Source organism: Sturnira hondurensis, unplaced genomic scaffold (genome assembly GCF_014824575.4).
Source record: "Sturnira hondurensis isolate 20B ecotype Veracruz unplaced genomic scaffold, ASM1482457v3 Scaffold0009733, whole genome shotgun sequence".
In the NCBI taxonomy this organism is placed as follows: Eukaryota; Metazoa; Chordata; class Mammalia; order Chiroptera; family Phyllostomidae; genus Sturnira; species Sturnira hondurensis.
The window spans coordinates 7,643,404-7,656,609 of record NW_028082364.1 but is presented as its reverse complement, the minus strand read 5'-3'; the positions used below and the strand labels follow the sequence as shown (position 1 = coordinate 7,656,609).

Sequence of the window (13,206 nt, the reverse complement as noted above, 5' to 3'; positions counted from 1 at the left end):
CCCACAGGTGCTCCGGGGCAGCTGGAACAGGACACGCTCGCTCTCTCCTGGGGGCTGTGGATGGACACGCGGCGACCGAGCGCGGAGGGGCGGAGCGCGCGGCTCTGTGCTGTGAAAGCGGGACTCAGAGGAAGGTTGTGTTACCTGTGGAGTCAAATAAACCCTTTCTACCGGCTTCGCACCACTGGCTCTTTCTGAGGGGCTCCTGGGGAAGGACGCCGCCCAGCAGAGGCCTGCAGCCCCAGCCAGCGCACGCAGGGCCGGGGTGGGGGGCGCAGACGGCAGCGCAGGAGAGTCCCCCTGGGTTTTCGTTTGGAGGAACCCAGTCCACAGGTCGGGCAGGGTGCACGGCTGCTGCAGGTGGGCCCCAGGGTGCGCCCTGCGGCGGGGGACCCCAGCCACCTGCTGGGTTCTCTGGGGAGGTCGGGGTGGGGAAGGTGGGGGGTGGGGTCTGAAACCATGAGTCGCACGGGACAGAGTGGCCACACTCAGGGACCGTTGGAGCGGATGCAGGTTTTTATGTGTGATTGTGCCCAGCACGCATTCCAGACAGACTCAGGGCCCGCCGGGCCGCAGCCTCCCCCAGGTCAGGGAAGGCGCAGTCTTTTGCTGGGAGTGCGGCGTCCCTGCATTGCCTCGCCCTTGGAGCACAGCTGGAGGGACTAGGTCAGCGAGCCCTGAACACTCCCTGCGGGGGCCTGCCGGCCCACAGACCAGGGCGGGGGTGGCCCTGTCCACGCAGGGGCCCGTGGCCAGCAGGGTGGCCAGCCCTGTGGGCCAGCCTCACTGTGGTTCTGAGGAGTTCTTCTGGCCAGTCCTGACGCCCTCCCTGCGTTTCTTGTTGACACGCTGAGGGGGTTGGTTTCCCGGCCGGACACAGGCACACACCCGGCAGAGCTCTCAACATCTGCCCCTCGGGTGCGGGGAAGGGGCAAGGCCACCAACCCAGGAGGGCCAGGGGGCTGCTGGCCTGCACATGGGGCCCCTCGGGGTTGCCCCCTGACCCAAGTCTCCCCTTGGTCAGTGAGGGTGGGTGGCAGTGGGGGTGGGGCACCAGCAGACCTAGATTCAGAGGAAGGGGGCAAACCAGCCGCCCCCACTGGGCCGGTCTGGGGGAGGCGCCCCATCTCCTCAACCAAGCACCATGGCCTGGAGAAAGGGCCCCGAGCCACCCCCTTCTCCCAAACACTGTCCCGGGTGGTAGAGTCAGTCAGTGGCTGTAACTGCTGAGGGCACGGCAGCATGCTGGGCCCCTGGGGGGAGCCGGCCTTGGGCCTCCATCGTCTGAGGGTTGGAAGACAGCAAGGTCTGGCCTGGGAAGGGGTGGTGGCGCCTGGACGGCAGTGAGGGGCCCGGAGTAGGCAGCCGGGAGGCCTCTGACCCTCAGGACCCACGTGTCCTCCGAGTCAGCTTGAGATTGAGGGCTGTGCCCTTCCCTCCAGCCCCCAGGACCGAGAGACTGATACCCAGCAGACGCTCAATAAATACTTATTTGGCCGGGGAGGGGGGGGCTCGGGGGTGGGCATGCAGGCCGCCTGTAGGCCCCAGTCCAGCCCCCTGGGTCCGGGGGGCGCCACAAAGGGGCAGGGTGAGTCAGCAAGGGGCTGTGGGGTCCCCGGGGGGTGCTGGGGGTTGGGGCAGTGGGAGTCACCCATGGCCAGGAGGCTCACAGCACGGCTCCAGGGGTGGGTCCTGGTGGCTCAGGTCCCCGCCATGTCCAGGCTGCCTGGGCGCTGGTGGCTGGCTTCCTTGGTCGGCAGGCCCCACCGCCCGGCCCCGTTGCCAAGTCCACATTCCTCAGGCCTCCAGGACCATCCTTGCTAGGGCTTATGCTTGAAGTGGGCTTCCACTGGAAGAGAGACAGGCTGTCAGGCTGTGCCCCAGCCGCACGGGGCCTGCTCGGCTCGGCCCCCCAGCCCCAGCCCTCACCTGCGTACTCCTGGGGTAGCATGGGCCTGTCCACCACCTTCTGGAAGGCCTCCACCCATGCCCGCTGCTCAGCCTCCGTCTCACAGGCCAGCAGGAACCTGCGCTCCGGTGTGACAATGGTGATGCCGTGAGGCCAGTGGTGGCCCTGGGTGGATGGGGGGAGCCTGTCCAGCACCGTGTAGCCACTCTCCCTGCTGCCGATGAAGACCTCTCCCCGGGCGAAGGCATCCTGCAGTGGGCGGGGGGTGGCAAAGGCTGAGTGGCACAGGGACCCTGCCCTCTGTCCTCCCCACCCCAGGGGAACAGGGGCCACCAGGGCTGTTCTCTGAGCAGCTTCCCAGCCTTGCACAGAGCTGGGTAAGGCCAAAGGGGCCAGGGCCCCAGGGCCACCCCTCCTCCCTCCCAGTGGACCTGGCCACCCAGGGTGCACTCGGTCTTGAGCGGCAGGAACAGGCGGCATGCCTGCCTGGCACAGCCACTGAGCTGGACCCTGGCCCCGGCTTACCAACGGGTCCTTGAAGTACATGAGCCTGCGGTCGTCCATGGTGAACCAGCGCCTCCGGAAGCCTTCTGTCTGCTGTGGGTCGGAGAGCCAGGGCCCCGCTGTGGCCTGAGGCCTACCCTCCCCCTCAGCTGACCACAGGGAGGGCAGGACCTTCACCCCGGCCGCCCCCGCCCCCTGCAGGCCCAGGCAGGGTCTGGGCTGTGGGGCCACCTGAGTGCTGGGAGGGAGACCAGCAGGGGCCCAGGTACAGGGTAGAGGGGGCGGGGCCTGACCTGAGTGGGGGGCCCATCAGTGGGGCCCCTGCTCTTACAGAATATTTTGGGGCCATGGCCATCCACCCCAAGATGACCCTGCAAGGGACATGCCATCAAGCTGAGGCCTCACCTTTCCGCCCCCAGGCAACCCCCCCAGGTGACCGGCGCTGACCCCTGCATGAGGCCCGGGGGGCCCAAGGCAGTGGCAGACGCACCTTGGGCCCCGTTTTCTCCATGTAGCCTTCCTTCAGGTAGTTGCGGGTCAGCTTCGGCACCAGCTGGGAAGGAAAGAGGCTTGGCTGCCCCCGCACCCCAGCCACTCCCCCCTCCCCCACGGCTCAGCGCAGTTGCCCCAGAACCCAGGAGGACTGCTGTGGCCCCTTGGGGGGCCACTGGCCTCAGGGGCAGGGTCCACAGGGGCCGAGGTTAGCCCCCAGCCACCCCCCCCGCCGAGGCAGCCACGGCTGCAGCCACTCACGTCGGCGTCACTGGCCCCAGGGAAGGCCACCTGCAGGTAGTGGAAGCGGGCAGCTCGCAGAGCGTTGAACCAGTCCACCGTCTCCTGGGGGCAGAAGCTGCGTGTGGGTGAGGCCTCGAGCTGGCACCGCTCCGTGGGCCCCAGGGGCAGCCGGGGGACAAGCCACACCACCCACTCTGACCACCCCCCAGGGTGCACCTGCAGGGCCTGGGAGGACCCAGTGGAGACCCCAGCTTGGGCAGCACCCATGCCAGCTGCCCAGACCCTGACGCTTTTGGGGCCTTGGGGGCCTTTTCTCCTCCCAGGTGGGGCTGTTCCTGGGGCCTGCTGGGAGGTCCTCAGCTTGACACTCTCCCACAGCTCCACCCTGGGGCCCATCCCGGGTCCCTCCACCCTCTGCCCCCCACTCTCCCTGGGCATAGTGCCCCACGGGGGCTCCTGGCGAAGGTGCCGAGAACACGCTCACAGGCCTGGGGCTGGTGCCGCGGGGGGCAGTCACTCCTGCTCACACTGAGCACGGGAGGTTTTCTAAAGGCCTAAGGGGGAGGAGGGGGCAGGAAGAATGGCCCCAGAGCGCTGGGCGTGGCAGCCAGGGGGCACAGAGAGCCCTGGGGTGGAGGAGAGCCAGGCAGCCCCCAAGAAGCAGGACCCCCAGCCCCCACAGCCGTGGGCGGGGCTCTGAGGAAGGAGACCTGGAGGAAGACTGCCCCGCCCCCCCGCAGGTGCCTGAGGGTCAGGTGTTGGGGGCCACAGGGGCAGCTGCCCAGGAACCGAAGTTACAGTCCCTCCCAGCGGGCCCGTGTGGGCCAAGGGTGCCCGCCCTGGGCAGGAGGGGTTCCCTCCGGGGCCTGTGGAAGATGGAGAAAAGCCCCGGGACCGGACCGGCGCTCGCCAGGGAGAAGGTGCTGAACTGTGGACCCAGGACGCCCTCTGTGGGAAGGGGCCTGGCAAGACCGGGGCTCTGCAACTGGGAACCAGGAGCAGCAGCAAGGGGTCCGAAGACCGACGTGAGGAAGTTTCCCAGGAAGCAGAGGAAAGAGGAAGTGGGACCAGAAGAGGGAGGGGCCAGGTCAGGACAGCAGGGGCTCCGGCAAAGGGGACCGGCACAGGGCACGGGGACGCCGCCTGGTGCTGTGGGCGCGAGGGGCCACCGGGGCCGGAGTGGGTGCCGCAGCGCCTCCCGGCCACGAGGGCGCACCGAGTCCAGCACAGGGGCTCCGGAGACGCCTCCCGGCGTGGGGCTTCAGGAAGCGACGGGGGGGGGGGGGGGGGGGGNCAGGAAGCGAGGGGGGGGGGGGGGGTGTGTGCCCCCAACCCCCTCAGGAGGGAGTAAACCCAGGAGGGAGGCGCCGGGAAAGGAGGCAGGCAGCAGTGCGACGCAGCTCCCAGCGGCTGGGGCTGGGACGTCCCCACTGGGCACCCGGGGCTCAGCCTGTCCGCGGGGGGTCTGGGGAGTCCTGAGCGCGCGGGGAACCAGGTTGTGGGGGGAACGGCTCTCAGCTCCAGGAAAAGGAACCGTTGGCGCTGGAAGGAAAAGTGCCTCCCACTCAGGCCTGACAGCAGAACACAGACGTGGGCAGACCCGCAGCTGGGGTGGCGGCGTGGGGGCGGGTGGAGGGGGCCGTGGAAACGCCTGGGAAGAGGGTTCTGGGGAGCGGGGGAGCAGGAACTGGTCTCCTCAGCGGGACGTCAGCTGCGGGCTGCCCTGCGGCCCCTCTGTGAGAGTACGGGCAGGTTTCCCATCAGACACTTGGGGGCCGGAAGGCACGGCCCGGTTGTTTGAGGGGAACGACCTGTCCCCCGAGAGTCCTGTGTCTTGGAAAACCAGCCTTCCAATGTGAGGAGGGTCCAGACACTCTCAGGGAAATGAAAGCCGGGAGTTTGTGACGGGCAGACCGGCCCCCCAAGAGAAGCTCGAGGGGGTTCTGGGGCTGAGACACAAGGGCCCTCACTGGGCAGCATCGCAGCCACTGAGAGGGACGTGCAGAGCCGAGGACAAAAGCGGCTACTGTGGTGACAATGGCTGTGAGTGCACCTTCTCCCTCTGTGATTTGGGAGACAAAACATTAAAACAGTTGCTGGTGTGAGAGCCAGTACCACGTCCATGCACCTAATGACAGACCATCAAAACACGTGAAGCAGCCCCAGCTGGTGCGGCTCAGCGGATTGAGCGCCAGCCTACAAACCAAAGGGTCGCCGGTTCGATCCCCAGTCGGCACACCCCTGGGTTGCAGGCCAGGTCCCCAGTAGGGGGCGAGTGAGAGGCAACCACACAGTGCTGTTTCTCTCCCTTTTTTTCTCCCTTCCCCTCTCTCTAAAAATAAGTGAATACAAATCTTTGTACAAAGAGTACAAAGTACAAAGTACAAATAGGTAGTTACAGAATAGCCACAAGGATGTAAAGCACATCAGAGAATGGAGCAGCCAAAGAACTTGCAGGCATGACCCGTGCAAATGAGCAACGGTGGGGGGACTGCCTCAGGGAGCGGGGGGTGCTGGGAGGGGGGCAAAGGGCGAGAAATTGGGACAACTATAATGGCATATCAATAAAATGTAATTTTTAAACAAATGGATACTATACAGAGTATGTTCTGTGACCGCAATGCAAAAAAACCGGTAAACGCACACAGTCGTGGAAATTAACCAGCAGCTCAAAGAGGCAAGCACAAGGGAAATGAGATGACACTCAGGGGCGAACGAAAACGAAAGCACCACATCCCAGGATCTGCGGGGTCCGACAGCAGGGCACCGACAGGTGTTTCGCCACCCCTGCCCACGCTGAGCAGTGGGAGGGACTCAGACCAGCAGCCTGGCCCCAACTCCCGGAGCTGGAACAAGACCCAGCTAGACCAGGAGTTGCAGAAGAAAGGAGACCACAGAGAAGAGAGCAGAGAGCAAGGAAAGAGGAGAAGAACAGAGATGTGCCTAGAGCCAGTCCTTCAGAATGGCCCCCGGGATGGACACGCCCTCAGCGGGGAGGACAGAGAGAGGGGACGACAGAAATCCGAAGGGAGAGCCGGATCTCGCCACAGTCCACAAGGGCGCTGAGTGAGCGGCCGGACAAAACTCCGCTTCCCAGACACACAGCCGGCCAGCCGACCTGAGCAGCCCTGTGACTGTCACGAAGACCGAACTGGCCATGGGAAATCTGCCCACAGAGGACGCAGCCCCCAGGCAGGCCCCACAGGCAGAGGCAACCGACCAGCGCTGAGAAGCAGCCCATCACACCTTCCTGGGAGCGCATCCCGGCTCACCTGCGGGACCAGCTCCACCCGCACACGGAAGCCCAACCAGAAGCCCCGGGAGACAAACACAGACCAGCAGCCCCTCGTGAACAGCGACGCAAAGCCCTCCCTCCAACAACACAAGTGAATGGAACTCGCTGCCTGTTTAGGTTCATGCCCCACGGCCACTGGGGTTCGCTCCTGGGACACGAGGGTGGGTCAGCACAGTGGCCACCAGGGTCACATGCCCCACCTTCCCATCCTCGTGGTAGATGAAGATGTTGCGGGTGCTGTTGTCCTTCAGGTAGGTGACCTGCAGGCCGTGCGGGTGGCCGATCTTGGCGGGCTGGAAGGTGGCGTTCAGGTGCTCCACCTTCATGACGGCCTTGGGCTCCTTGGCCTGAGAAGCAAGGCTGGGACTCAGCGTGGGGCCTGGGTTGCTTGGCCAGGGCATCTGTGGTAGCAGCAGTCCCCGCGTTGGGGGACCTAGGGGACTATGGTGGGACTCAACACCAGGGCAGACGCCCTACCCCGCCACAGAGGCTCCTGCTAGGTCGCCCCGCCCGCCCCACCCCGCCCCTCGGGCAGGCTCAGCTTCCTCCTGGTCTGAGCCGGGGGCTGCTGGGGGTGGATGAGGCTGCAGCCATGAGACCACTGGTTCGCCTCATCACAGGCGACGGGCTGACCCCAGCAGGTCTGGGGCAGCTGCACACCTTTTGGACCCTCCCTCCCCTGCCCCCCACGTTTGCCTGGGGGACCCAGGGGTGCCCCAATGTCTGCTTGTTCATTCCACTGATGCCCAGGGGTGCCCTCCCAGGGGCAAGCTCGCTCCTTCTGTGTCCCAGCCAGTGAGTGGGACCCCGGGTGGAGGGGGTTGTCCCAGGGGATGCGTCCCTAAGAGGGAGGTGTGGCTCCCAAGAACTGCAGCTGAGGACAAGGTGCTGCCCGAAAGGGCCAAGGTGCTGCTGCCACAGGCCCCTCAGTGGAGGCAGGATGCTGCCCCGGGATGCCCCCTGCCCCCACCCCGGCCCCGGCTGGCTCACGTCATTTCTGTTGAAATACTTCAGGGCTCCCTCTCGTTCGGTCAGCACAAACTTCCGGCTCAGAAACTGCCCGTTGTCCCGGCCACGCTTCCAGAGAAAACCCTCTCGGTATCCTGGGGACAGAGGGGGCGGGGCAGACACTCACAGGGACAGGGCTGGGGGGCCGCCGCGCGCCAGCGGCGTTCCCACCTGCACGCGCCTGCGGGGCCGGAGAGCGGAGCCCAGGTGTGTCCACTGCCCAGTCCCCAGCACCTGGGGTGGGCAAGGGTCCTGGATGTCCCTGTGTCCTGGGCCAAGGTCACCACAGGGGCCTCGCACGGGGAAGCAGAGGGAGACGCGACCGCAGGAACTGGAGGTGCGGCCGGCCCTGCCCACACCGGGACGTCCCGTCAGCTCAGGCTGCCGGGAGCCGAGGGTCAGGGCAGAACATAGCGCCCTCCGGTGGGCACCCCGCAGAGGTCTCTGCCGGCCCTCCCCAGCTCCCGTCAGGGACGGTGTCAGGGGGAGGGGACCCTTCCTCTGTAATGACGGGCCCTGTGGACACTGGCGTTGACCAGGCCCAGGGGCCCCGGGAGCAGCTCTCATGCCCGGTGTGGCCACGTCGCCTGTGGGCACATCCAGGAGGGATCACAGGGACTGCCAGGCGCCCCCCTCTGCCCCCCACTCCGCCCCTGACCGCTGCCCGGCAGGCTCCCAATACCCAGAGGAGGGGCCACTTAATTTTCTCTGCTCTGGAGACAGTAGCCGTGGGAAAGCAGCAGCCTGGGGGCAGCAGGGGGCCGCCGGCGCCCCTTCCCCAGGACGCGGAGGGGTCTCATCTCTCAGAGCCTGGCGCCGCGGCGCGTCCCGACACCGCACACAGCGCGGCAGGCAGCTCTGCTCCGTCCGCTGCGGGACGGGACCGCCACCGCGTCCCCAAGCCCAGACAGGGCCCCACCCGGGCGTTTGCTGGCCCACCGAGCGAGCTCTGGGCCGGGGCACAGCCCGCCGCGTGGGCGCAGGGAGGCGCCGCCCCGCGCAGTCCTGGGCTGAGGCCCCGCCCAGCACCTGACACCCACGAACCCGTCTAACCCCCAGAACACACCGCGTCCGCGTCCCCACCACGTGGAGGAGGAAACAAGCTCAGAGACCAAGTCCCTGATCCCGCGGCTACCCCGGCTGCGGGAGCCCGGGCTGCCTGCCCTGCCTGTGAGGCCCAGCAGGTGGCAGCAGAGCCCGGGACACGCCGGGTTGCTGCGGGATCAGGGACCAGGCCCAGCGCGACCCCACTCCCGGGCCAATACCGCCCTGGTCCTGAGATGGGCGTGGCGGGGGACGGGCTCGCAGGGCCTTTCTGACTGACCAGCCCTGTGCTTGCCGACAGCCGGCCGCCAGGGCGCCCAATTTCAGGCCCCTCGACAGCAGCACAGCAGCACCTTCGCTTGGGCGCTGGCCAGGGTCACCAACAACCTCTGGGGGGGGGGGGCACCACTCCCAGGCACCCTGTAGACACTGCCCAGCCTGCAGCATCTTGGGCTCGGCCCCCACAGCGGAGGCCTGAGGGGCCTGCCTGGGTCTTGAGGGCAGCGTCGCCCTCCACTCCCCCTCCCAGCTGACCATCATGAACTTGTCCCTCAACTAGAGTCCTTCCGGCGACCCCAGGACGCCACAGGCCCACCCTGTGCCCGTGCTGATGTCATGGAACATTCCCACCACAACCCAAGGCCGGGCACCGTGGCCCCACGACACAGGTGGGGAAACCGAGGCACAGGGCGGGCCTGTCACTCCCCTCAGGAAGCCCCTGGCTCCACCCACCCCATGACGCTGGACAGAGCTGGGGTGGAACGGGGTGGGGTGGGGGCCTGGACCTCCTGCGGGTGTGGGGGAGCTGCCAGGAGGCAGGGAGATGGGGGTGCACTGCCATGGCAGGAAGGGCTGTGTCTGTCGGTGACTGGGGGCGGCCTGGGCGCCTGTCCCCAGGACAACGGGGCACATTGTCCGCCCGTGAAAGCAGCCTTTGAGCCTCCAGCTCCAGGCGGGGGCCATGTCGGGAGGGAGCCAGGAGCAGCTGTTCCTGGGGTCACCCCAGACGGCAGGGGCCGGGGGCCGACACATGCCCATGACCTGGGCCGAGGCTGGCACTTACCCGCCCGAGTCCACCGGAGCCTGTGCCACACCACACTCCCGCTCCCTGAAACTGGGTCCTGCCGGGCCGCCATCTATGCCCAGCCGACAGCTCCTGCCCCACTCACAGAGGGGCCCCAGGTCCCCCGTCTGGCCCGCATCTCATGACCCGATGCCCTCAAAGGCCGCTGTCCCTCGTAATGGCCTCCCCCCGAGGCCACGCATGTCTGGTGCGTGAAGTCGTGTCTCTGGCCGTGACACAGAGCCGGTCACCTGGGGACCTGGGTCTGGTAGGAAGCCTCCCTCTGTGTCCCCGGTGTCTTGGGACCAGGCCCTCGTTGCCAGCGCCCATGGGGGTCTGCCCGGTCCCGAGGACATGCATGTGCTTCTCCCATGCTCACTGGTGGGTTTCTTCTGTCGGACCCCCACACCTCCTGCCGGTTGCTCATCAGTGTTGGCATGGACCACCGAAGCCCACCTCACCCTGGGCTCCAGGCGCAGCCACACCAATACTCGCCTTGCTGGTCGGACTGGCCAGCTCTGCGAGGTCACCCTGGGGACACCACCAGAGCCAAGTGTGCGGGCTCCTCACCCCAGGACTCGGAGGCCTGTGAGCAGGCGGCAAGCCAGGCCTGGACCTCACCTCAACTACGGGCTGGCCTGGCCCAAGCGCTGCATTTCCCCTTTCTCCTCCATGGGGACTTCTGCATTCCACAGTGAGAAAGTGTCCTTGCGGCAAACCCAGGACAAGGCAGGAAGTGCCCACGGGAATCCCCTCGCCCTCCTGGGCGGGAGGAGCCCTCGGAGAAGACCCGTGGGCTGGGGTGCGGTCAGGGCCACCAGCCACCCGTGAAAGCCTCCCCTGTCCCTCTGCCTGCCCAGACTCACCGCAGAGCCACCTCTCACCCTCAGGCACCCACCAGGGACCAACGTGAGGGTCTGCCACCCACGGGCATGCCTGCTTCTGAAGCCCAGCCCTGCTCTCTCACCAGGACCATGAGGACTGCCCCGGTATGGAGTCAGGCAGCACGCATCGGGCAGGCCACGCCCTCCCTGACAGTGGGCGCCACTGCTCGGTCCCGAAGGCCCTCTCCTCCCAGAGCCTGCGTGCGGCAGCACTGGCGCCCAGGCAGGCCCAATGGGAGGTGGAAAGGCTGGTGCGCAGCCTGACACCACGCCTGGATCAAGCCGTGCCTGACAGCAGTGGTTGTATCAGCCAAGCCACATCCTCCACCCCTTACGCCCAAGCTGGACTTGAGTCCTACTGTGAACATGGACGCAGACCCAGTGCCACCACGGTTATGTCGGCCCAGCTGGCCCCGCCCATGAGATGAGGTCACACACTGTCCTCATCAACCTCTGAGATGCTCTGGAGCCTCAGGGAGCCCACCAGGGGTTCCAGATCTCGAACCTGGGGTTCAGGCCTGGACAGAGCCTGCGGGGGATCACTCCGAGGGGCAAGGGCACCTCGCACCTGTGACCCCCTGGGGCCTTCCTGCCGCCGCAGCAGCAGCCTTGGGTCGCCGGCTCAGAGCCCAGGGGCCTCGAGGATGCTGCTCAGACCCGTAAGCCCCGGACAGTTTCTGCAGCCCGGGGAGTGGGGGAGGGGCGGGCACGAAGTCCGGCTGCCGCCTTACCTGCAGAGTAGGGCTCCTGCCGCTCCGGGTCGGTGAACTCCTGGCGCTCGTACTTGGCCCGGATCCACTGCTCCCGCAGGAGGCTGGGGACAGAGGGGAGAGCCAGCCTGAGCCCGGGCTGGGCAAGGGCGGTGGGTTGTGGAGGGTCCCGGGAGGACCGCCGGACAGAGCGGCCCTGGACGTGCGGGGCCATGGGCTGGCAGAAGCCACCTGCTGCTCGGTTTCACCACGAAGCTCTCCCTTCCTCCAGGGTGAGACATATGTCACCTGCCATCCCTGTCACCCTCCTGCCATGCCCCCTTGTGCACAGCCAAGTCCCGAGGTGTGCAGCCACCACCATGACCCTCCTCCAGAACATTCCGCTGCGTCCAAAAGAAACCAGCGCCCATGAGCAGTCCCTGCCAGGCCCCAGCCCATCTGGGCTAGCGGGTTCTGACCCTGACGTCAGTGACGGTGCAGTGTGGTGGCCCCGAGGACCGGCGTCCTCACTGGGTGCCTACGTGCAGACTCCCCCGAGGCCCAGGGCTCTCCCGCTGCCAGTGCCCACGACGCCCATCTCCCTTCAATGTGAGCATCTGGTTGTGAGGGGCTGCACTCGTGCTCCAGGAGAAAGGCCAGGACCCAGCGCCCCAGAGCGAGGCCAGGTGTGTCCCTGCGTGTCCTGGGGCCGCCCACCCCCGGGGCATCTCAGACTGAGTTCAGCTGCCTGGTTGGCCACCGCGCCCGCCACCTCCTCACCTACCTCCTCCCTGCTCGTCCACCTGAGGGACCCATCCCTGCGCCCCATGGGGATGCCTGGCATGGGACTCCAGGCCCCCCCCCCCGCAGGGCCTCCTTGCAGAGCCCTCCCCCCTGCAAGGCCCTGTTTCCCAGAGAGGCCCCTTGGCAGCCAGTGAGGACGCGCCCAGTCCCCACAGGTGTCAGCTCCTCTCTTGTGCCCAGCTTCTCACCTCTTAACATGAGGGGCTCCCCTGGCCTGGCTGGAAGCTTCCAGAAGCAGCTGCAGGAGGAAGGCCCAGAAGCAGGCATGGGGCGGGGGCAGCCCCCCAGGCTCGAAGAGCTGTCCTGAACCTCTGGGTTGTGGTGGGTCTGTGGGGCCCTGCCTTCTGGGGGCCCCCTGGGCCAGTGCTGACGGCACTGTGACACCTCGCGCCGAGTGAGAGGGTTGCCCGAGCCCCCCACGGTGACCCCGACACCTGCCCATGTTCCGGAGCACCAGCCTCACAGCCCCCGGGGCCACCCCAGCAGGCGGGACCCTTGGGGTCAGGGTAGGTCCCCTCCAAGTGTAGTGGGGCGCCTGCAGACAGCCCCCGTGGACCACGCTGGCTCTGGCGTCTGGCCGCCATCACCAAATGCCCCTCCCCACCTGCCCCCACCCCGTCAGGCCCGCTCCAGGCCCTGGGCTTCAGGACCCCTGCCTGCAGGTGGGGGCCCGCCTTTGTCTCCCGCACAGGTGACCCTGGGCATGTGGCTGCATCACAGAGCCTTCTGCACGTGGCCGGGAAGGGCTGAATTGCATCCATGCACCCCCCAATCTCCCGCAGCACCCAGGGCCCTCACATCGGCACCCCCCCTGGAAACAGGGCAGCTGCTGATTAATAAATTAGAGGAGGACCCTGGACACACACATGGAGGGTTGGCCACACGAGGACCCAGGCGTCAGGAGGAAGCCTGACCCCAGCTTTCGGCCAGCTGGCCTCCAGGACTGAAAGACGGAAACCCCGGCCACCAAAGCCACTGGTCCGAGAGCTGGGGGGTCATGGAGCCTGGTCACCGACGCCCCAGGAAGTAGGCACATAGCCGTCTTCAGGGAGCCCAGGGGGAGACTTTGGCTCTAGGACTTCCCAGCCCCAGGAGGGGCACCCCAGGCCCATGGCTGCCAGGAAGTGGGGGCGCTGGTGCGGCCTCCGCCAGCGGCTGCCCACGCCAGCACACAGGAAGCGGCGGGGCCGGCTCTCGCCATCAGAGTGAGACCGAGAGGCGCGGTATGACTGGCGGTGTCGAAACTCGAGGCACAGGCGGTGACACAGGAA

At 67.0% G+C, this 13,206-nt stretch overlaps 1 protein-coding gene across 2 annotated transcripts in view; it reads right to left on the bottom strand.

The window, feature by feature from the left end:
- Nucleotides 1-255: 255 nt before the first annotated feature.
- Nucleotides 256-13,206, bottom strand: part of ADAP1 (ArfGAP with dual PH domains 1) — a 31,574-nt gene continuing 18,623 nt past the window's right edge. The window contains exons 4-11 of one of the 2 annotated variants that reach the window (XM_037057977.1): nt 11,174-11,256; nt 7,434-7,546; nt 6,644-6,790; nt 3,167-3,250; nt 2,904-2,966; nt 2,435-2,506; nt 1,930-2,158; nt 256-1,849 (exon numbers count right to left, since the gene is read on the bottom strand). In XM_037057977.1, the coding sequence (XP_036913872.1) occupies nt 1,821-1,849; nt 1,930-2,158; nt 2,435-2,506; nt 2,904-2,966; nt 3,167-3,250; nt 6,644-6,790; nt 7,434-7,546; nt 11,174-11,256 (820 nt within the window). In that variant the 3' untranslated portion in view covers nt 256-1,820. The remainder of the gene's footprint in view (nt 1,850-1,929; nt 2,159-2,434; nt 2,507-2,903; nt 2,967-3,166; nt 3,251-6,643; nt 6,791-7,433; nt 7,547-11,173; nt 11,257-13,206) is intronic. The other variant, XM_037057978.1, reaches the window with a different exon arrangement.